Source organism: Rhinolophus ferrumequinum, chromosome 2 (genome assembly GCF_004115265.2).
Source record: "Rhinolophus ferrumequinum isolate MPI-CBG mRhiFer1 chromosome 2, mRhiFer1_v1.p, whole genome shotgun sequence".
Taxonomy (NCBI): domain Eukaryota; kingdom Metazoa; phylum Chordata; class Mammalia; order Chiroptera; family Rhinolophidae; genus Rhinolophus; species Rhinolophus ferrumequinum.
Window position 1 is genome coordinate 72,732,899 of NC_046285.1, and position 22,601 is coordinate 72,755,499.

Below are 22,601 nucleotides of genomic sequence, written 5' to 3' on the forward strand. Positions count from 1 at the left end.
GTTGTATTTGGAGAAAAGTATGTAATCTGTTGTGTTCTATTTCTGTGGGTTTAAAAGTGCTTGCTTTTCAGGATCAAAATAGTTTCTTGTATTTGGTAGAGATATTGATTTGGTTTAATAGTTCAATAGAATTATTTGTTAGGTTAGTTGTCTATTTGACAAGTATTTATTAAGTACCTTTATGCAAATCACTTGGAGAATTCCTAAGAAGTGTGAGTTCCAAGTCTTTCCTTCCAAAGCCTGTTTCCTCGCTGGGAATAAAAGAATCACTCATATTAAACTCTAAGTAGCAATGCACAGCATTATTTGATCATCAGACTGAGGGGGCAAATTATGTAAGAATTCAAGGAAGTGGAATACTTGTGTTAAATGGGATGGTGAGGGGACAAGTTGGGACTTGACCTGGCAGGATGACTAGAAGTTGGATGGGCAGAGGAGCAGAGATAGATAACCAGGCAGACAGAACCACAGAGAAAATGCTCACTGAGCTTAGAAGACAGGGTTAAGCTTAGTCTAGCCTGGGGCCTCCTATTGAAGAGTGTTGGGAATCAGAGAGAAAGTGGTTTTAAAATGACAGAGATTTTATTCCAAGACTGAGAACTTTAGATTTTACCTGAGAATACTGGGAGTTATTGGAGATTATAGTACAGGAAAATAGGTATGCTAGTAAGATAAATACTGGCTCAGTGTTGAGGGATACTGCAAGAGGCTGGAGGTCTGGAGAGTCATTTAGAAAACTGTTAGAAAATCCAGGAATGAAAATGTGGATTAAAAAAATGGGGTGAAGGTAAAAAATCTTGCAAGAAGAATGGACAGCATTTGATGGCTGAATAGCCTGGAGGATGAAAGAGAGAAAATGTCTGTGTTATTTGAGAAACTTAAGCATAGATAATTAGTAAAAAATAGAATTTTTAATGGCAATGGGAAGTGGGCAGTAGACTTGATTTGAGGGCAGATAATAATGTGCAAACTTTTGGATACACTGAACCTGAATGATAATGACCTTGTATGTTGGGATCAAATGTCTCATAGGTTGGGTCCTAGAGTTCAGTTCTATGCTTGGTTTAGATGGAATTATCTCATTGTTTGAAACAAGATCCAAGTACTTTATTAGAAAGACACTTTTGCACTTCCAATCACTTTGCATTTCACAAAACTTTAAGAGGAGTCAGTACTTGATGGGCAATTGTTATTGAGTGTTATAGTTAATTAATTTCTAAAATGAATCAGAGAAGGAATTGGGGCTAGAACTTGTGTTTCCTATCCTCTAGCCCAATAAACTATCTTGGAAGACTTTAATAATTCATAGAACTTCAGGGTTGGTAAGAGCTTAAAACTCATCTAGTCTAGTCACCAACTTGAAACTAGAATTCCTTCATATCATCCCTAACTTGTGGTTGGTTACTAGGCTATGTTAGAACCCCTGCAATGGTAACTTAAGGCAACTCATGTTACCTTTAGATGGCTCTGATTGAAATCGGCCTTATGATTTTAACCCCCTTTTCTTAGTTCTGCCCTGGAAGGAAGGTCTACAAATCAAACAAATCAGCTATGACTCTTAGTCCATAATCCTAGTGGACAAGGAACGTGTTTATTTGCTTTAAGATAACTAAAATCCCCATTCAGCTGGTGAACTGGTGGGAAATTCAGGCTGTCATTCTTCTTTATGCTTTCCCCCACACCCTCAATAAGTTGTAGAATGATATGAAGGTGTGACATGGTGTACTCATTCACTTGGGGTGTGGGGCTGGGCTGCTCTGGGAAGGACTTAGAGCCCCAGTGCTGAGTGTCTCCATTCCCAGGTACTCTACCCTGCTATCCCCTCCACGGTCTTGCATTCCCCCCCAACCCCCACCCCCCAGCACTGCATCATGCAGAGGACTTTTGTTCTCTACCCTCTTTTCAGTCTGGAGGAAATTCACTCTCTTTTTGTTGCATCCCAAGACATCCTCTTCTCCCTTTCCTCTATGGAAAACTCACCCAATTTCTTTAATGATTTTAGCTTTTACAAATATCTGCAGGAATCAGTAGCTTCAAGTAACTTTAATTGTCTTCTTTGTGTAAGTTATTGAGGCAAGAAAATACCAAGAGCTCGGTGATGTGTTTGAAATGGAAAAGGAAAAAGAGAGAAAGAACAAACATAAATTAATATTCCAATAAATAATCCTACCACACAAATGTAAGCCTTGTTGCACATGGCAGCCTTTGGAATCTTTGACAACACTCCTACAATTCAGTCCAAGATACTGTTTCACGATATAACTTTCTAATACATTGCAAAATGCTATCAGCTCCCAATTTGGGATGGTTTGTGTGGTTTTAGGTTCGCATAAGTTTATTTCTTATCTCTGCTTTATTCAGATCAATAATTAAATTGTTGATTGTTTCCCAGATGGATGATGGATTGAGTTGGTCTATGAGAGTATTATTGACAATTGAAGATTAGCTCATTTGATTTATGGATTCACTGTAGATAAACTAAAGAGGTGATAATCCTTCCTCCCCCATCTGTGAATAATAGAGATCATAATGCAGGCGTATTTTAACAAGGGTCTTCCCTAGTTTGTCTTCAAAGAACAACGTTATAAGGTGACTACTGAGCTGTGGAATTTTGTCTCTTTTATATTAGTAGGAATTCATGAAGTTATTTATTCACAGGTAATGAGTGTGTATATGGCAGCTACCCTGAAATTCCTTTGGAAGAAATGCCAGATGCAGATGGAGTAGCCAGCACGCCCTCCCTCAATATTCAAGAGCCATGCTCTCCAGCCACATCCAGCGAAGCATTCACTCCAAAAGAGGGCTCTCCTTACAAAGCCCCCATCTACATCCCCGACGATATCCCCATTCCTGCTGAGTTTGAACTTCGAGAGTCAAATATGCCTGGAGCAGGACTAGGAATATGGACCAAAAGGAAGATTGAAGCAGGTGAAAAGTTTGGGCCATATGTGGGAGAGCAGAGGTCAAACCTGAAAGACCCCAGTTATGGATGGGAGGTAAGAATATATTTTGAGTTAACATATATGTTCAGATGTATAAAGAAGAGTTTACATTTTAAATGGCCACAACATAAGCAAATTTCATTTGCTGCAAAATGCCTTCAAATAGATCTTTAAGCAGTGAACCTCCTTTACAGTGTCACTTCTTGATAGAAACAAAGTGTTGCTGAAAGGTATATATATATATATATATATATATATATATATATATATATATATAGCATGACAGAAAGTAACTCAACTAATGAATGGTCAAATAATAGTACCAACTTGAAAAACATCCCAAAGGAAACAAAGATAATTTTTATAGTTAACATTTAGAAACATTGTATATGGACATCCGTATGGTATGCAGCATAAACAAACAGATGTCATCATATGATATGTTTATTGTATTTTCTTTGAGGGGTGGTTTGGAATAGATTGGAGGAAATATTTGTTTTTTCCATTTTGTGGATGAGTTCATATGGTTTTACTTTTGTGCTACATGTTTCTTTTGCTCTGTGTTGTTCTAATTTATTTTGCCTCTCTTGTGAAAATCCTGCTTTGATTCTACAGCTTCCAGAATATGTGCACTGTCCTAAATTCTGTGATGATTCTTGATAGTAAAATTGATTTAATGAATAATTCATGCATAAAAATGACAGTAAAAAACAATATGAAAGTCAGTCACTAATTTTAGCCATACGTTTCACAGAACCCATCTGACAATATTTAAGAATAAGAAGTTATTGTCTCATTACAAAGTCTAAGTAAATTATATTTCCATAAGGACAGGTGACTAGGTTATTCTTCTGAGTTTCTAATTTTTTTGTATAGATTCAATAGTTATATAAACTTCCTGTTCATTTTTTGTAAGTTGAAAACTTTTTTAGTTAAATCATAGCATCATAATTTTTGGAAAATTTGGTCTATATCTGAAAAGCTTGTAGGCAATTTCTGTATTAGCAAGGAAGTTGTTTTTGGAGATGTGATCAACCTTCTGTTTCATAGTATTCCAGTTAGACGGAAATTGGATAAACTAGATTTATTTGATATGTTCTTTTAATATTTATGATCATTAATAGAATATCTGGTCAGCTTTTTAAATTAAAATAAATATGCAATGCATTCAGGACTTAATTTCAAATATTTGTCTGTTTGCTTTCTATGTGTCCCCTTGTGAAGTCGGTTCAAAATGCTATAATAACAATTCTTGTTAAAATTCTGAAATATCAAAAGTTAATATCTGGATTTGACAAGATGACAAGGAAGAAATCCTTCCTTAGTTTTGTTCTTAGCCACCGCTCGTAAAGTTGTGGTTTAGCTATCTTGCCTTTAGACTTGTATATTGATAAGAGATTTTTAAAACTTCACTGTAGCATTAACTGATATGTGAGTTGAATACATTTTAAACCAAATGCGTAGAACTTTACGTCATTATTGTTCTCCTTAAAATAATGGCTAAAAACATTCTAATAATAAGTAACTCATTAAACTTTTATTACAAAATCTCCAGAGTTAAACAACAAGCGCAGTACTGGTCAAAATTATCCAGAAGGCTTGGAATAAAACAAGGCTTAATAATGAAATTATTTTGGAATTACAGGATTGGTAAATACAGGACCGTACCTCTTTAAACAGGATACCTATGGAATGGGCGATGAACCTGGGCAAATTTTTGCAGTTAGAGGAAATTTAAAAACAATTAGTTTTTTTCTCCTTGGAATAAAATGTCTTCAACATATACGAGGGCAAATATTTACCTTGAGAAATGTAAAATACTTATTTTCCTTATGTCAAAACGAAGTAGTGTTTTATTGCTTGGAATTCAAGATACCTCTACAAATAGTTCATGACTCTGGCTAAAGGTCACCTATTCCCTTTCTTTCTTTTACAAAGTCAGTTGATTGTCAGTTTAGCAGTTTTCTTCACCATTTTAATGGTCACCTTTAATTTGAGAGTGTGGATTGTGTGTTATAGAAGCATTATGAACAAAACTAGAAAAAGGGCTTGTAGCAAAATTGTTATCCATGGAGGAGAGCTCTTGACTCTAGATTTTTTTTTTTTTTTTTGCTCTTACCCTAGTTAATACAAAATCCAATCGTGATCACCAAGGGCACTTTCACAAAGGCATCTCACCCTATTCCTGCATGCTCAGTTTTCATTGTTCTCATGTCATATTTGCCCTCAACTATAGCTGATTTCCCCCGTTTGGTTAGAGAGATAATTGTGATTAACCAGCAGAACCTCTCTTTTGATACTCCCTCAGTTGAAAAAATAAAGGCCTTAGGCCAAGGGTGGCGGGTGGGGGAACATGAACAAAGGGAAATCCAGATTCAGCAAGCATTTATTGAGTACCTACTGTGCATCAGTTTCTGTACTAAATATTTTCCCAATAGAAACCCAGCTCTTGTAGCTGAACAAATCATTGCAATCTTCACTCCAGTACTCTCCTTGCTATTTTTCCACTACAAAGCTTCTCTCCTTGTACATTTCCTGTATAATAACTTATATAACCATCTCTCTAGCTGCTCAAGCCAAACAAATGGGTCATCTTTGACTTCACTCTTTCCCACACCAACCATGTCTGAGTCATACTTCCCACATTCTATCAAGCCTCCATTCTTTGCACACATTGGTCTCCCCGCCTTGGAACCTCCTTTTCCTTCCCATCCTTAACAAATTTCTATTCATTCCTCAAGTTCTCTTCTTCCATGACACCATCCCTGACTTTTCTAGTCACAATTTAGTACTGCTCAAATGTCCAACTGTAGCACCAATAAATCCATTTACTAAAGAACTTTAAGTATTGCACAGCACTCAAATTGTTTGCCTAGCTTCCCTAGTAGAGCAACATTTCCTTGAGAGCTTGCATAACTGTGTTCTGTAAGTGCAATGTCTTAATTGTGTTCTATTGTGGTGCCTGTGGTGCTGTCTAATGCTAAGTACATTACCTGAAATAAGTAGACTGAATTAGTCAACTCAAGCTGCTGTAACAAAATACTATAGACTAGATGGCTTAAACAACAGAAATTTATTTTGTCACAATTCTGGAGGCCAGAAAGTCCAAGATCAAGGTTCCAAGTGATTTGGTTTCTGGTGAAGACTCTCTTTGGCTTGTAGATGGCTGCCTTCTTGCTCTGTCTTCATATGGCCAATCCTAGGTGCATGTATCCAGACAAACACACAAGGCGAGAGAGAGAGAGAAGAAGAGGGAGAGAGAGTGGGAGAAGGAGAGGGAGACAGAGAGGGAGAGGGAGAGGGAATGAGAGAGAGAACTAGTTTTCTCTGGTGTCTCTTCTTATAATGGCATTCATCCTATTAGATCAGGACCCTACCAGTATGACTTCATTTAACCTCAATTCCTACCTAAAGGCCTGATCTCCAAATAAAGTCACCTTGGGGCTAGGGCTTCACATATGAATTTGGGGAGGACTCAGTTAGTCCACAACACAGACATGTGAAAAGTAATTGTTCAATAAAAGAATGAGTGAAAGAATGAAAAAATGAATGAATGATGCAGGAGGCAAGGAGTGGGGGCTGAGGGAGGTCCATGGAAAAGTTAGAATTTTGACTTTAGACTTGTAGGATAAAGTCTTAACTCTGCCGCCACTGTGCAATTCTAGGGAAACTACTCGCAATCAATTAGTTCCTGCATTTTTATGTGACCAATGGGACAATATTAACTGTTCATATCATGAGTTGTTATGTAATTAAAATTAAGTAAAGAGATATAGATTAGGGGCCACTTTTTTGAAACCTAGTTAAATAATTTTTAAAAAGTTAAATGTATTTAACGTTTTAAAAATCACTTTTAAAAATCATTTGAATTTATATTTTAGAGAAGTAGGATATTTTTGGAAATATCATTTATAAACCAAAATATATAGTTAGGGAAAGTAAGCCATAGATATCAAAAACAACTTATGTATGATTTCCCCCAAACCAGTATGGATTTAATAAAAAGAAACTTCTTTAAAAATAATATTCAAGTTTGGCAGCGATTGCCACTTTGCTATGCATATGACTGGTTTTTCACAAAAAGATCTTCAGAGGCTGGGGAGAGCTTGATTGTCTCTAGGATCTGAAAATAATTACTGATAGAATGCTTCTTCCTAGATTTAGAACTTTAGAGTCATTGATTAAGTGAATAATAATAATAATAAATAAATTCTGTTGGTTCAAAATGAGAGTTTTCCGGTATGTTTCATTCTAAAGATGGCCATTATGTGATGCCATGGGGATTACATGGCAGAGTCGAGGAGAGCAGGCTTCTGGAGTAAGAATTCCCAGGCTCAGATCCACTACGAGGCTCTGTCTGCTAGTTGAGGGATTTGGAATAAGTTACTTAATTTGTTACCCCTAAGTTTATTTACATGTAACCCAGTGATAATAAATGTACCTATCCAATTAGGGTTGTTGTAGTATGTTAAAAGCCTACCAAAGAGCCTTCCACCTGGTAGAAATGCTCAACAAAGGTGAACAACCATCACCACCACAACAAAAGCTTGGCTGAAATAAAGATCTAGCACAGAATCACTAGATAAGGCAAAGGCCAGTTATGTTTTATTGATTGATTTTAATAAATTATTACTCTTTCTCCCACTTCTTGTTTCCTAGAAATTTAATTATCTCCAGGATAGTCTAATTATGTGACTCTGGTTTATTGAAAAGGAAGCACTGATTGTTTCCTAATTAACAATTAAAACAAGGATTCAGGAGAGATTCATAAATTTCTTTTTAAACCAAGGGTAATTTGGGTGGCATATTTTGTAATAGCCTGACATAGGTCATTGGAAAAACAGTGTGAAATTTTATTTCTTTGCAATATTAACATTTGGCACATTTTCTTTGCTTATCTTAATTATCATTGGTCATCACGAAACTGTACAGGTAGATGTAAGTCAACTGATGATGTACCTATTAGGTGACAAACCCTCTGTTTCATCCATCTCACCCTAAATTGCTCCAGATTATTTTGATCACTTAATATACCAGGTAGGAACTTAGCTTTTCTTTTTATCCCCTCAAGCATACATATATTCAGACATTGAAAAATAATGACATGAGTGGACAGTAAATTTCTCTCATGTTCTGTTAAGTATAAGGGAAGGAATAGTGGAAAGAGATTTTACTGGAGTCAGAAATTCATTAAATAATTTTGATGCAGTGCTTTGACAATACATTATGTTCTAGCAATGTAATCCTGAAATGTGATATTACAATGAATGTGTGCCTCCCTATATCATTTTAAAAGAAATAGTTCTCACATTTATAAGTTTGATTTTGAGTTCTGCAGTGATTCCTTACCTATTGAAACATGCAATCTATATGTTAGCTGAAACAGGAATATCCATTAAAACAACAACAGCAACATCATACTCTCAAGAAGCCTAACGACTGAGTTCAGAGTCAGGAGGCTGACGATCAAGTAATGTATGTTCGGTAATAAATAGAAATGGGGTAATTTGGAATTTTAGAGATATGCTCAGATCCCTTTGAATGGCAATATTTCTCCCCTAGTTCCCTCTAGGTCTGCTTGGGCCAAAAATGAATTTTACCTCGTCTTTCAGAGAAAAACATTTATTCATTAATGAGAAAGCAAGTGCCCTTGACAAGTTGTATATCGGTAGACCTAGATAACTAAGAATTGAGGACATCTGTCTTAATTTTGAAATGAATTGATTCCAAGAGAGGGGATGACTACCAAGTATCCAAAAGGTTTTTTTTTTTTTAAATGGGTAGTTAAGAAAGAGAAATGTAATCTAATAGTAAATGTATATTACCATAAAACTTTACATTATAAAGTATTAAGTTTTTGCAATATTATTAAATGATGGCAAATATAGTTTGGATAGTCAATTTTACTTTGTGAAGAATTAAGAACTGGGAAAATGGAAAGAAAAGATGTGAGGTTTAGTTAATACTGTGTCCCTGAACATGATTGTCACAGGGTTCCAAGAAAATGTTATAGACTCTCTTAGAATATAATGAAATCAAGAAAAGGGGATACAATTTGTTTTATCCATCTGTATTCCCATACATAGTAGAAACAAAATACATAGTAGAAACATACAGCATACATAGTAGAAACAAAATCTGTGGTTGTTGAAAGAAAAAAGAAGTTACTCTGCTGAAGCACCATGAACTATCTCTAGTTTTGACCTAGGCTCAAGAGGGACCCCTATTTTCTGTGAAGAGCTCAGAAGTCCCCTTACCTCACCCACCTATGCTCTGTCATAAGGGAGCTCATCTTATACTTTCTTCCATGAAAGATATCGATGGAGTTCAGCATGTCTACTCTTCCTGTTGCTGTTTTTGTACTTCCAAAGTGCTGTCAGTGATGTGGGCAAGTCTGGTATAAAAATATTTGTAAAAGTTCCCCAAGTGTCAGGAGTCTTGTTTTACTCTATGTCTTGGTGATCGACTAGAATTTGTGTGTAAGTCACTCACTTTTCAAAAAAATATTAGGTGATTTTCTCCCAGTTAGGAACCCTTACGTAAATTGTTAGTATATCCCACAAAACGGTTGAAAATGAGTTTCTTTTATTATTTATTTGCCCCCATACTTTCATGATTATTGCTCCCCTCTTTAGTTACTAAATCAATAGTAAAACTCATGGGTTCAAAACAATGAAATGTTCAGGAAAGGTCCTCTTTTAATAGATTTGACAACTGGTTCTAGGATTTGGTCAATCCAGGAGCAGAGATTCTTCTTAATGCTTCATTACTCTAGAGTACTTTGTTGGGACCACGGCGTCAGGATGTTCTATTTTCTGAGCTCTTCCCTTGAATATAAATTAGAAAGAAGTGGGAACTAATAGGAAGCAACTGATTTAAGTCTATCTTAGAAGAATAAAAGAGTTGGGGCAACTTCTCTTCCCAAGTTTGTTCAGTGTAGCAATATGGGGAGAATTTGTTTCAACAACGATAGGTGGGTAGCGTGGAGAAATGGGGACACGGAGGGGACGTGACACTATTTCATTTGAGCAGTAAATAAAAATTTTTATTAACGTAACATTTTAGCTTCTCAAAATGTATTTACATTGATAGAATCATACAATAATTTTGATAAAGTACTTTTCCTTACACAGATTTCTATCCAAGAATTTAAAAAAATGAATTATTATTTCAGTTAGAGGAAAATTCAGTAAATAAATGCTATCCTCATTTTTGCTCTGGTATATCTTTTGGCTTTTCGTGAGGTAGCGGATGCTGAATATAGGGAAGTATTGTATACTTTTAGTGAATATTTTCTACCTAATAATTAGTAGGATTGTCAAGCCAAAAAAAAAAAAAATCACAAGAGCAAGAAGTGGTCAGCTATCATTATGACAAAGAATAAGATAAAAAGACATGTGTTTGTGTGTGTGTGTGTGTGTGTGTGTGATGTGTGTGTGTGACTTTGTCATTTCTTTTAAGTCGATATTTGATATAACAAGATTTTAATACAACACAAGAAATTTGACAGTACCTTTGTGAGGAAGGGATCTTTGCCTATACTGATAGAAGGTAAACAAACATTACACAGAAAGAGCTTGCCTCACTTAGAAGCTCACACCACAGCTGGGTCCATATGACCAAAGGAGAAAGTTTCCGAGATATCTTCTAGAGGAGCATTCATGGCCAGAAACAAGACAAACAGGTTCAAAAACAATTAAAAGTTTATTCTATGATTGTTGGTCATGTCACCTACTCCCGATATCTACAACTTCCGGATCCAAACCCTCTCAATTATTAAGCATTATTCCATCAGCTTTCAGACCAGACTTTTATTACACCAGTTAAATGCTACCCAAGGCAAAAAATTTATTTTCACCACTTAACCTAATCCTAGGAAGTCGGTTGTAGAATGTCATCTGATACAGAAACAGTGTCTCTGCAATCCACACTGCACAACCTACAGACACACACACACACACACACACACACACACACATCTTCTTAAGTTTTTTAATTGATCATCTTGGAATCTAAATTTTGCATTCTGGATCTAAGCATTTTGGATGATGCTGGTCCCTGTTGCTTTTTCTATGTAACCCATACAAAGTTGGGTGCTTTAGGGTTCCACCTTGGTAGTCACTATAAACAAACGAACAAACAAAAGCCCAGTAACTTCTCCACCCCTCGAAAAAGTTAAAAAACAAAATAAATCTCTTTTAGAAACATCAAAGGGGGATTGCATTTATAATGTCATGCAAAACTTAAATCCTTTCTCCCTATAAATGTCTGTCACTCACTTTCTTACTCTTTCAGTATCTCAACACATCCAGCAGATGCTAACCTCTCCTCTGAAATCTTTCTTCTTCCTGCCACACCTACACCTAGAGTTTCTTTATGTATGGGAAATATGCATATATTTCCTATGACTTATTTTCCGTGGGTATTGGCCAGTCAGTTCCTACCACAGATCCATGAGTGGTGGGCACCTTTGTGCCTCCTACCAACTGGCTGGCAGTGGTATTTTCCTCTGACACTGCAGTTGACCTCCCAGGCTTCCCAGGTGTGCCTGGCATGGCTCAGAAATCTCAGTTTGTTGGCAGCCACAGGTGTGGATGATTTGTTTTTTCTTTTTTCATTTGTTTAGATTCTTGAGGTAGGAATTCAGCAGGTGTGTGATGCCAGCAGAGACTCTCCACTCTGGCACAGAGGCCAGCTGTCCACAGAAAAGATATTCTTGTTGGTCTCACAGCACTGCCAGCTTGAATCCCTGATTTCCTGGAAACCTCACCCAAGGTCAAGATTCTGCCTAACCACTGAGTTAGGGTAAGCTCATCTCGATAGATGAGCGTCAAAAGTCTCCTTATGTGAATCTAGTCTACATGTAGGAGCAGGTTGCCTGGCTCTGCCCTCGTATTTTTTCTCTTCTGTTTTTTTTTTCCCCCCTAACTTGAGCTGGTATCATCTCAGTTATAGGAATATAGGGAATCCTGGACTTGATTCCCAAAGAGACATACGAGTATACCATGTTAGGATGCTGTTGTTGATGTATAAATTTATGCTCACTTGATTGAGACTAAACAGTAGGAGCACAGATGGAGAACGATTCTGTGTGGAGTTCTTCCATCTACTGCTTGCGATCTCCTCAGGGAGTCACTAAGCCTGGGACCCAATCAGTTCAGTTTAGGGCAAGATAAACTTGGAGATCACTGCAGACCTTGTCCAGCTTTAGTGAAAGTGTGGGGGGAAGTTAACGATGGTGATACTGTTTGAGGAAACCAGATAGCTAGAGAAGGAGGTAACCAGAAGCCCTTCTGTCCATGCACATCAGCAAGGTGGGGCTGGAGCTATGGAACCTTTCCCTCTTCTCACCTCTGTAACCTAGCAAAGCACTTGCACAATGGCTTCTCTTGGCTAGGTCGTGGTATCTAAAGAAATAAATATAAGCACTTTAGAGTACTCAGTTTTCCTTTGTCACAGATCCTTCCCACTTTTTCTCTTTAGAGTCAAACTTGGAGTTTATTTGATGTTGATTTTATTTGCATACATATAATACAAGTGGGGGTTTGGGGACAGGGAGGCCACATAACAATTTGCCCTCTGGTGCCTGTACCTCTCTGAATATAGGCATTGGTCATCTATTCCCTTTAGGTAACACAAATGCAGCACAATGCAATGGGGACACGTTTGTCTCAAAGGGCAGAGGAGCGTTTGTCTCAAAGGGCAGGAGATGGCATCTGTAAATCAGGCTTGGGGAAAGGGGGCGTCACGTGCGAGTATCAGATAGGGAGTAGACTAGTCTTTCACCCTGCATCTAAACCTTTTATAATACAGATATTTATGTTAACATACATTTGATCTAATGGCACTAGCCAAATAGAACTGATGGTAATAATCCAAAGAAGTAAACATTAAACATCAGATGAACCATTAAAATCAGTTTTACAGCTGTTATCCTTCTGTAGCGACATTTCATATGGTTATCGTTAGCTATTGCTAATATATTACTTTAATCGTAGCACCTTTTGAGAAGCTAGTTCTTCTGTAATAACAAAAAAGTGAGATTAAAACCCCTCACATGGAGCTCCAGGAGAATGGTCAGTCATATGTCCAGAATTTGATTAGAACTTACTCTATATCCAAATCGTTACCCCCCTTAAGAGACCAGGAAGGATTAAAACTAGCTCTGTTGCCCCATGGATGATACTCCAAAAGATAAAGAATTATCATTGTATTTAATACGAGAACTGACAAGCCGTCATAATTCTTTCCATTAAGTAAATATGTTAGAGAAATTTATTATGAAATGACACATTATGCGAGCCAGGAATCAAAGATGACATCCTTGCATTAAATACGGTAGATGCCATTAAGGAAAACAGTCAATATGTCACCAAGCCATGGCCTGTAAAAATTAAATTGATTTGGTAAATGTAAGTAAGATAGATCTGTTTGCTTTCATCATCAATTTTGAGTGGGTGAACAGGTGATGTCACCAACCTGGGAGCGATAAAGATGCAGGACCATCTGGAAAGGCAGGTGATAAATGGGCAACTGCTTTTGGATAGTGACAGTGCTGTGGTACTTTGTCACTTGGGATGCAGCACTTAATAACTTTTCAATACCATCATAATAAATTTCACTGCCTTATTAATATAGAAATGGTGAGTTATTACCATGATGGTGAGTGTAAATAACTGGAGACGCAGCAGTCAAAAGCTGATTGTTTGGGCATGTTTCTTTAAGCAACACAGTTGACTCGTGATAATCAACCTATGTCTATACCAGTAGAGTTTATTGCACTTGTCAAAGGAAAAAGTAGTATTATTCAAAATTATATGAAGTCGTAATAAACAAGTTTAATATATTATCAGACTTTTCCTGTAAGTTTTCAAACACGAGGCAGTAAATCATTTTTAATAACGTCTTTTCATGTAAAATAATGTCCTTGTGCAGTAATAATGTCCTTTCTTAAGTATTAACAAAACAGTCGACTTCTTTGTACGTGTTTTAAAGGGTATTTTTATTTGTACTTTTCAATCATTGGAAAACTGCAGGATGAAATCCTTTTGCAAATAAAGAGCTAAGGCAGGAACCTTAGACTGTTTCATTAACAAGCTCGAAAGTTGCTGAGTACAGGCCATGTCACACGTTTCCATTTTAATTGAACAGATGTACTTAAGGGTAAACCACAGCAAACGAAATACAGACAAAATTATAAACACGTGTCACTATGATGTGGGCAGGAAAGAGCCGCTGATGAGCAGCTGTATGTATTTTATGAAGCCAAAGAGTGCCACTTCATAAGTTCGTCACTGATGTCTCCAGTTTAATGAGGAGAAACAAAATATGTAGATAGGTGTAAGTTGAAGATGAATTACTAGATCAATCACTTAGCACCGTTCAGGGTGTCTGTCATTGTGCGGTGGGAAAATAATTAGATCTGGGATGCTGCCCTTATTTATATACCGGTGTTCAGTCTGGGATGGAATATGGAAGACTTCCTCTTTATGTCACTGTGGTCTTTATATTGTTTCTTGGCCAGACTGACTTTTACTTCTGACAGTGTCTTTCAGGCTGCAGTCTGCCAGCCTCTTAAATGAAATGCCTCTCCGCCATTTCTATTACTGCTGAAAAGAGAGCCAGCAGTCTATTAACAGGCAATAAAGTTCAGGAAGCCCAGGACTCATTTCTTGGGTCAGAGGTGAAAATTGCATACTAAATGAAACAAAGGTGTGCCTTGATCGCTCGAGAAGCAGCACTAGAAAGAACACACGTGTTGTTAGCTAGAAGTCTCCTACTTAAAGGGAAAGGAATAATCGTAATAACGTTGGCCAATGGAGTTAAGTACTCAGTTGAGAGAAATTATATCAATCTGACAAATATAGCCTTCACTGGAGATAAAGTCTCTAATGACCTTAAATGCATATATTTATCATTTAATTCAGCAAGCCAATTCCCTTGGGCTTTTGACCAATGACATTTCCCCTAAAGTTTAGAATTTTTTTTACTAGCCCAGAGAATAATGGCCATTTGTCAGAGGGTTCCAAAGCTAAATGCAGTTGGAAGCAAAGAACAGGAGAGAAAAAAAAAAAGGCTAATAGAGTCTTTCCACCTCAGAGAATATTAATATGAAGTTTTATTGATGCAAGAGCTGCAGTGTTTCGTGGCTGAACAGTAGGTGGCAGACATTGTAGTGAAGAAATGGGGAAATTTTAATCTAAGCTATTTCATCTGATTTCATTAACTTCCAAATATGTCATCAGTGTGCATGGCACATGAATTTGCAAAAAAAAAAAAAAAAAAAAAACACTAAATAGTTATGAAATGTGCTAGCTGAATGTGGAAAAATCAAAAGGATCCTACAGCAACAGAAGCAAAAGGTCTAACGTTTCATCAGGTAAAGTGTGTGTGAAACGCGAAAGGCCAAAGAATAAAGGGGCCCTTGTGCATGGTGGGCTTTTCCTCACTGTTTTTCTTGGTCTCAACTTGATGAAGTGTATTAGTGATATGCACGAAGCACTGTGACTCCTGTATCTCCCTTTGTGAGATTGTCCATGCCTTTGTTCATGCTGTCAGTCAGTTGTTCTTTCTCTTGGGCAGCCACATTGGTAACCACAGGATCTACTTGCAAATAGATTTTTGTAAAACCATATTATCCTTCAGTCCTTTACTGCTTCTCCCCACCCCCTTCCCTCAACAATCTGGCCATTCATGTGGCATGGCTCCCTTGCTTGCTTCTTTGTCATATGTCTAGTGGTTTGTGTTTCAGGGAGGCCGATTGAGACAGGGGAATGAACCCGACCTGGGTGCCAGGAATCTTGACTTGCCTCAGTTCTGACTTAGGACCTTGGAAAAGTCACCTGGCTTTGTTCTCTACAGTCTCACTGAAGTCTATTTTAGCTCTGATTTTCTGAGTCTTCAAATTCTGTCTCATACACTTGATCTTTACTGCTTTTTATCCTATGGACGTGCTCTATGTTTTCATGGTTTTAGAGATTTTATATATATTGGGGCCATGTTTTGCTCTTTGCGCTAGGGAAGAATACAAATTAACTGTAAATTAAGTAGAAAATGGATGCTTGTTTTATAATCTCTCTTGTATTAAACTTGTATAATTATGTTTTGTAAATCTCTTTGGGTTTTATATTTTAGCAGAGAGGGCAGCTTAAGATCAAAGCCTTGTTTTGAAAGGAAAGTAGTTGGTTAGAGAGAGGATTCTATTCCTAACCATCTCTGAAAAGATACAGGTATGAATTTTATTCTGCTCCTGGGGTATGACTAAGTTCAGCCTCGATTGTATACTAAGGCAACATTCAAAGATTCCATTGGCTTCTCTCAAATATACAGAGATGTCATGGGCCCTCCTCCTCCTCCTTCTTCTTTTCCTTCTTCTCCTTCTCCTTCTCCTCCTCCTCCTCCTCCTTCTTCTTCTCCTTTTCCTTCTTCTTCTTCTTCTTGTCTTTCTCTTCTTCTTTCTCCTCTTCTTCCTCCTCCTCCTCCTCCTCCTCCTTCACTAAAAGAGGCAGTACAACATAGGGGCTGAAGAGACTGGGTCTAGAGACAACTGACCTTGGTTCAAATTCTCTACCACTTCCTAGCTTTGTGACCATGAATAAATGCTTAACCACTTTTTGCCTCAGTTTCCTCCTCTGTAAAATGGTAGTAACAATAGGATCTGCCTCATAGGATTTCAGTGAAGATTAAATGTGAAGATTACATTGTAAAGTATTGTAAGGGGTTAGGACAGGCCTTGGTATGCCATAGTGTAAGTACTTCAAAGCAAACTGATTTTAATAATCATCATCACTACCATCATTCCCAAGTTGGGGTGCTTCTTGCATCCTTTTTGTGAAGGAAAGATTGGGGAATTCAGCGTCTGGGGGTTGGAACTCATTGATTTGGCAGAGCCACCACATTGCAGAATTAAATACTGTCCCTTGTCTGAGGAGCATGGGCTGGTGGCCTTCCATAGACCCAATGGTTTTGGATTGCTGATGGATGTTTAAATGGTTCTTTTACTGAAGACTCTGGTAAGTGTTCCTAAACAGTGCAGAGGAGAAGGACTAGGAGTTTGGACTTCATGTCTAATAAACGTAGGCTCTTGTAGCATAGTAGGGTGGGGTTGAGAGAGGTAGGAGCTCATTGTTTAAGCCTTCAGAAAATGTACCCCCTCAGCTTGAACTCCCTTGATGTGTTCTTCCTTTGAAGGACTCTCTCTCCTTTTCACTCTTCTTTATCTACCTTGGTCTCCAATACTCCTGTGTCTCGCAAACTCTGCCCGCTCAGGCTTCAGCCAGATAACAGGGCTGATTTTCTCTAGCAAGGTCAAGTGTGAGTGGGTGTGTGGAGTTGGGGAAAATAGGTGTGCTGCCATTCCAGTTCCTACTGTTCTTCAGTAAGGACTGTGGTGGTATCCTTCCTGAATAACCTCAGAACAAACACACCTCACGACAGGAAGTATTTTCCTAAGGTGTCAACATCTAGTCTTACGTGATGAAAGCATATTCTACCTATCGACAAAACTTTGACCTTGTTACTTGTGAAATAACAACCCTGGCCAGCATGTGAATTTGCTTCTTTCCTGGGCCCTATTTCATCAATGGAACTCCCCATTAAGTGAGCATGGCTCAGAATCACTGAGAACAATATCATAACTAAAAGTATTGTGATTAAATGTATGGAAGTATTTCAGAGTAGTGAAAATGTATATCATAATCTTTTTGTACACTGCCATTTGTTTATTCTTAAATTTTTCTTAAATTATGGTACCTGGTGGGTCAGTGGGGTCCTGAGACTTTCTGGGCAGAAATTTGAGGATTCGTAGATCAGACTCTGCAGAAGACCCATCGTGACTTCTCACATGTAAAATTTCGCTGTTCACCCTTACCTTTGAGAATTTGGAATACAAGGAATAGCAAAAGCAGTGTTTTTGTTTTTACCTCACAAAGGAATACCAAAATATGTGCTATTGGAAACTGAGGGTAAGATCTCTGACTCATGGGATATTAGCAGGAGGATACTTGAATTGTTTGGTTGAGGATTTATGGCTGAACGTAACAGGAGCCTGAAGTCAAGTTTGCCTGAGTATGGTTAGAAACTTCCTGAAGGAAGAGCTTGAAGGCAGAGACCAGTGGTAGGGGGCCTCTGCCTCCCCGGAGAAGAGTTATTGCCTCCCTTCAGTTTCCTGACCATCACAACACAATGTTAATGTCTTCTAACTTCTGCAGCATGCAGTAAATAGTCAAAAACTGCCACATGCTAATGATTCTTTACTTCCACAAATTCTGCTATATCCTAAGATCTCTCTTTGTGTGGGTGCCTCCATTGAGAAGAATCTGGATCGAGTAATATACTTAATTGGAAGGTTTAATAAGAATGTAGGACTTTGCTTTCTTTTTTAGTTGGAAAAGGCAGTAATCTTAAGGAAGCCAAAGGCGAATATGATTTTAATGAGAATTTTCACTTTCCTTATACCTTCCAAAGGATGGAAATTCTCCTTTGATCGTTTTAATTCTATAAGAATACTGTCACCAATATAAAGGTTGAAAAATAGTTTAGTTTGCCTATAGATGAGCCTGGGAAGTACTTGATGAAATCATGAATTGATATGATTTATATTACAGAGCTCCATCTGGCTCCCTGAACATTGACTTGTCAGGAACATTATGAAGGGTATTGTGGTGAGGAGGTATATAATGTCACTTGGTGAGCTTGACTCAAAAGTGTTCATTTGAAGTTTGATTCCTTACTCAACCACCATAACTGATTGATCGAGACATGGATCTCCAATTGACTTTAGTTTCTGCTCTGCAAATCTTCCATGAACCTCATTGAGAGCCTAAGATGCAGTTGCAAAGTATGATTGAAGAGTTTTGGTTTCTATGTTATAGTCCAGCTAAGTACCTCAGAGCACTAATCCCCAATTGCAATCTTCCAAGTAGTGTTGAAAAGGGAAAAAAAAAGTCATTTCACCTTCAGTTTCTCTGGGATAGGATGAAAGGTGCCTAACCAGGTACGGTGACACTTAAAATATTAGGACTTTTAAGTCTAAGAAAGGCAGAATTGTGATGTGACATGTGATATGGACATAGACAAATAGGACCTTTTTAAACTGATTTGGTTTCGATTATAGACTAGATTTAGTGTGGATGGGATGGGGTTGGGGGATTAGTTAATTCTAGTTGGGAAAAAAGATTACAAAGAAGCACTAAAGGCCACAATAGGATGTTAGAATTCATTACCAAAGATGGGAGAGGTTGAAAATATAACAAAAATTATGTGGTTTTCTACCATCAGCTGCCCCTCACCAAGACTGTCAACTGTGAAGTTTTCTGTCATCATTTGAAAACCATTTATGTTTCCAGCCTCGTTATAACTTTTATAAATTTATTCTAGTCCCATGGAAAACTTTATCTGTACTTACTCTCTTAATTTTAGTCTAGAATTCAAATACTTCCTCCCTAGGTGACCCCTGAGCTTAGGAGTTTAAGAAAGACAGAGAAATTGCCTTGGAAAGTTATCTTTTTATCTACTTGGACCAGGGCTCTAAACTCTTCCACCATCTTGGGTTTCTGTTCTATAAAAAAGAAAAGGTGATTTTTCTGTGGCTCTAGACAAAGCATACACTCTTTGAAGTAATAAGCTAGACCTCACTACAGTATATGAAACAGGCACACTCACAGGCAGATTGCAAAAATGTAAGAAGAAAATCATACAGTAATAAAAACTGGCCTAAGTTTAAAAAAAAATGAGTGACCCTGTATTTTCAGGAAGAATGGAAACCTCTATTTAATAAAAGTCCTTTGGTCATTGAGATGTGTCAGAAACCTTGCCCTTTATTCTGAAGTGCCATTGTGTTAGCGTTGAAATGTAAAAATAATAAACAGCTGACATTTTAGGCACAGACTAAACATCAAGCAAATGACATTACATCAAAGCTCTTGAGAAAGTTACAAGATGACGAGATGCCAAAGGAAGAAAAGTGAGAAACAAATCTATTTGCAGTAGAGGAATTGTCAGTGTAAGCGCCATTTACCCAATTCTTACATTAGGGAGGTTTTGCTTGTATGGAAAATTGTTTTTCTGTTTGAGTTTATATAAAGCACTAGGAAGGGCAGAAGATAACATATGATTTCAAGCTTCATTCCTATTTTTGCTCTTTACTAATTAATATATTAACTCCACAAGTTTACACTACATGTCTACAACGTGTCCTTGTGAAATACAGTAGTGGAATATAACAGTGACTAATGCCAGCTTTCTTTCCTTCTCCCATTCCCTTTCTTTTCCTTTCCTCCTTTTTCACTCTTTATTTTCATTTGTTTATTTTATATTTTCTTACCCTTAGCCAAATGTCAATATAATTCTCCTTCCCTAATAGTTTTTGTTGAGTTAATTGAGTAGCCATCTAAAATCTGTCACCTTACTTCAAAATAAATATTCTCAGGATTTGACCATCTGAAGGATAGTTATTTTGAGGGTGCAGGTGGAAACACACCTGTAGTTAGTCCCTTACAGGGGCATTTGTCTATACCTGAAATTATTTGCAGGTGGTAAGCATGTGCTTATAAAAAAGGGAAATAGGGATTTGAGGGCCAGAAGAAAATTTGCCTCTTACTGTTATTTTCTCTCTTCCCTATCTCTTGATTACTTGGAGAACAAATGTATATAGTTTTAACTTCATGTCGTGAATGACTGCAAAGAGGAGATAGAAGTGTAGCTTTGACTGTTTTATGTGGTTCATAAAAAGCATTCTCTCTGGCTCCGAGGATCCATTTATATTTATGCTTTACAGAAACAACGCTGTAAAGTTTTCTAGTTTAGAGGACAAAATTGCTCATTAAAATCAACAATATGTTGTGTTTGAATGAATTTTAACCACATTTTTAAAGGCTATTGTTATGTAGCTGTTAACTGTTCCAGCGTTCCTAATAAAGAGCAAAATTATCTAAACTATTCGATGATTTCTAGTGAGTACTGGTAAACTTTTTTACGAGTTTTCATGAAAGCATATTAACCATATGTCATGTAGCCAGGCATAAAAAACAGAAACAGTGAGAAAATCAGCAAGCAGGGTCCCGATGCTCTGTTGACATCAAATTTGGCAGATTTTGAAAATTCTGTGATCATTTTTCTCCTTATGTGACACTACTCTTGTTCATTCTTCAAAAACATTTGCCTTAGTGTGGGGAATTATAGATAATTTGATGCAACAGGTTTAAGTTACCATTTTCATAGTGAAAAGAATAGCTTAGCATGATCCCGATTTTCCTTGGTTTCCTCCCATTCTCCAAAGAAGCAGAGGTATTCACATTTCTTTGTCTAACAGTTTTATAATGTCTTAAGAGATTAACAGTGAGCATGAATGAGGGCCTACGGATTAGACAACAAAAAGCCTGGGACGTCCACTACCTTACTTGCAAATTTTACATTTTCCAGCATTGCTGAGCGAGTATAGAAACTAAGAAAAGATAATAAGTACCAGAGTCTCAAAAGTGTTTAGTGATTCAAAAAATTCAGATGACATGTCAGAACTGACAGACTGATGGAACCGTCTGTGGCAGGGCCCACTTTTTTGTCTTATGTTAAGCTCTCATACTGAGTGAATGCAGATGTTATCACGGTACCCCAGACAGACAGTCAGTGAAATGTGACAAGCTGTCAGCAAAGTTACACTACGTTGATTTTGTTAAAATATCCACAAGCTTTATAGTTTCTCTTTATATAAAAAACTCTTACCTCATTGAGTCAAGAGAATGGAAGCTGCTGGGGATATCCTTCGTGCTTTCATCATCCACAGACTACCTTGGGGTTTTTCTTTGGGGAAATTTCACTTAGCAAATTAAGTAGCAGTGCACCCCAAATATCAAATCCCAAAGTATCAGAGTAATTTTTTTTCTTTTGACTTGTTCTATATTTTTTTACTCAATTTACATTGCACCTCAATCCTTTGGCAAAGGATGTTTCAAGATCAGAAAGAGTGAATTTTCTTCATTTAAATTAGGAGCCAAGATGAGAGGTTAAAAGTTTGAAGGACCACTTTAAACAAAAAGCCTTTCTTAAAAGAAGTTTAGGTGTGGAAAATAAAAATGTGAGCTTCATCAAAAAGTAAGAGCTTGGCTTCCACTCTTTTTATTTTTAAACACTGAGAATCAACACTGGCAAGAGAAAACTCTCCATTGAAAACAAACATTTGAGCAGTTTGCGAACGTCAATTCTGTTTTCCATTTATGGTTTATATTATACATTTAGATTTTCTCATCAATTGGGAAAATAAAAACTAGTAAAAAGGAATATTCAGTGCAATAGCATATTTATATCTAAAGGAGGGTTGCTTATTAAGTGATAATTTTTTTGACATCGATTTCAGATTCAATTTAACTCAGGAATTTAGAAGTCAGAACAAGCAAAACAATAATTAATTGAGCAAAATTTGATAAAGAACTTTCATTTGGAAAATGCTTAACGATATTGCTTTTAGTAATACTAATACTATCTTTTAAACTGGGGAAGACATCAGTTTTGACATTTGAGTTGAACATGGCAGAGTTTATTTGTAGCCTCTGGGGGCGGTAATTGGTTGCCTTCTACCCCGTATTGAAGGGCCCCGTTGCATGTAATTTATTTAACTTCAAATTGCAAATTGTTTGGTAAGATTACATTGCAATCCTAGTTTCC

The 22,601-nt window shown here is 37.1% G+C and overlaps 1 protein-coding gene across 9 annotated transcripts in view; it reads left to right on the plus strand.

The window, feature by feature from the left end:
• The window catches only part of MECOM (MDS1 and EVI1 complex locus), a 539,102-nt gene that overhangs the window by 263,197 nt on the left and 253,304 nt on the right, over positions 1 to 22,601 (plus strand). For all 9 annotated transcript variants that reach the window (XM_033133043.1, XM_033133052.1, XM_033133072.1 and 6 more), the window contains exon 2: positions 2,659 to 2,996. In XM_033133043.1, coding sequence (XP_032988934.1) covers positions 2,659 to 2,996 — 338 coding nt within the window. The remainder of the gene's footprint in view (positions 1 to 2,658; positions 2,997 to 22,601) is intronic.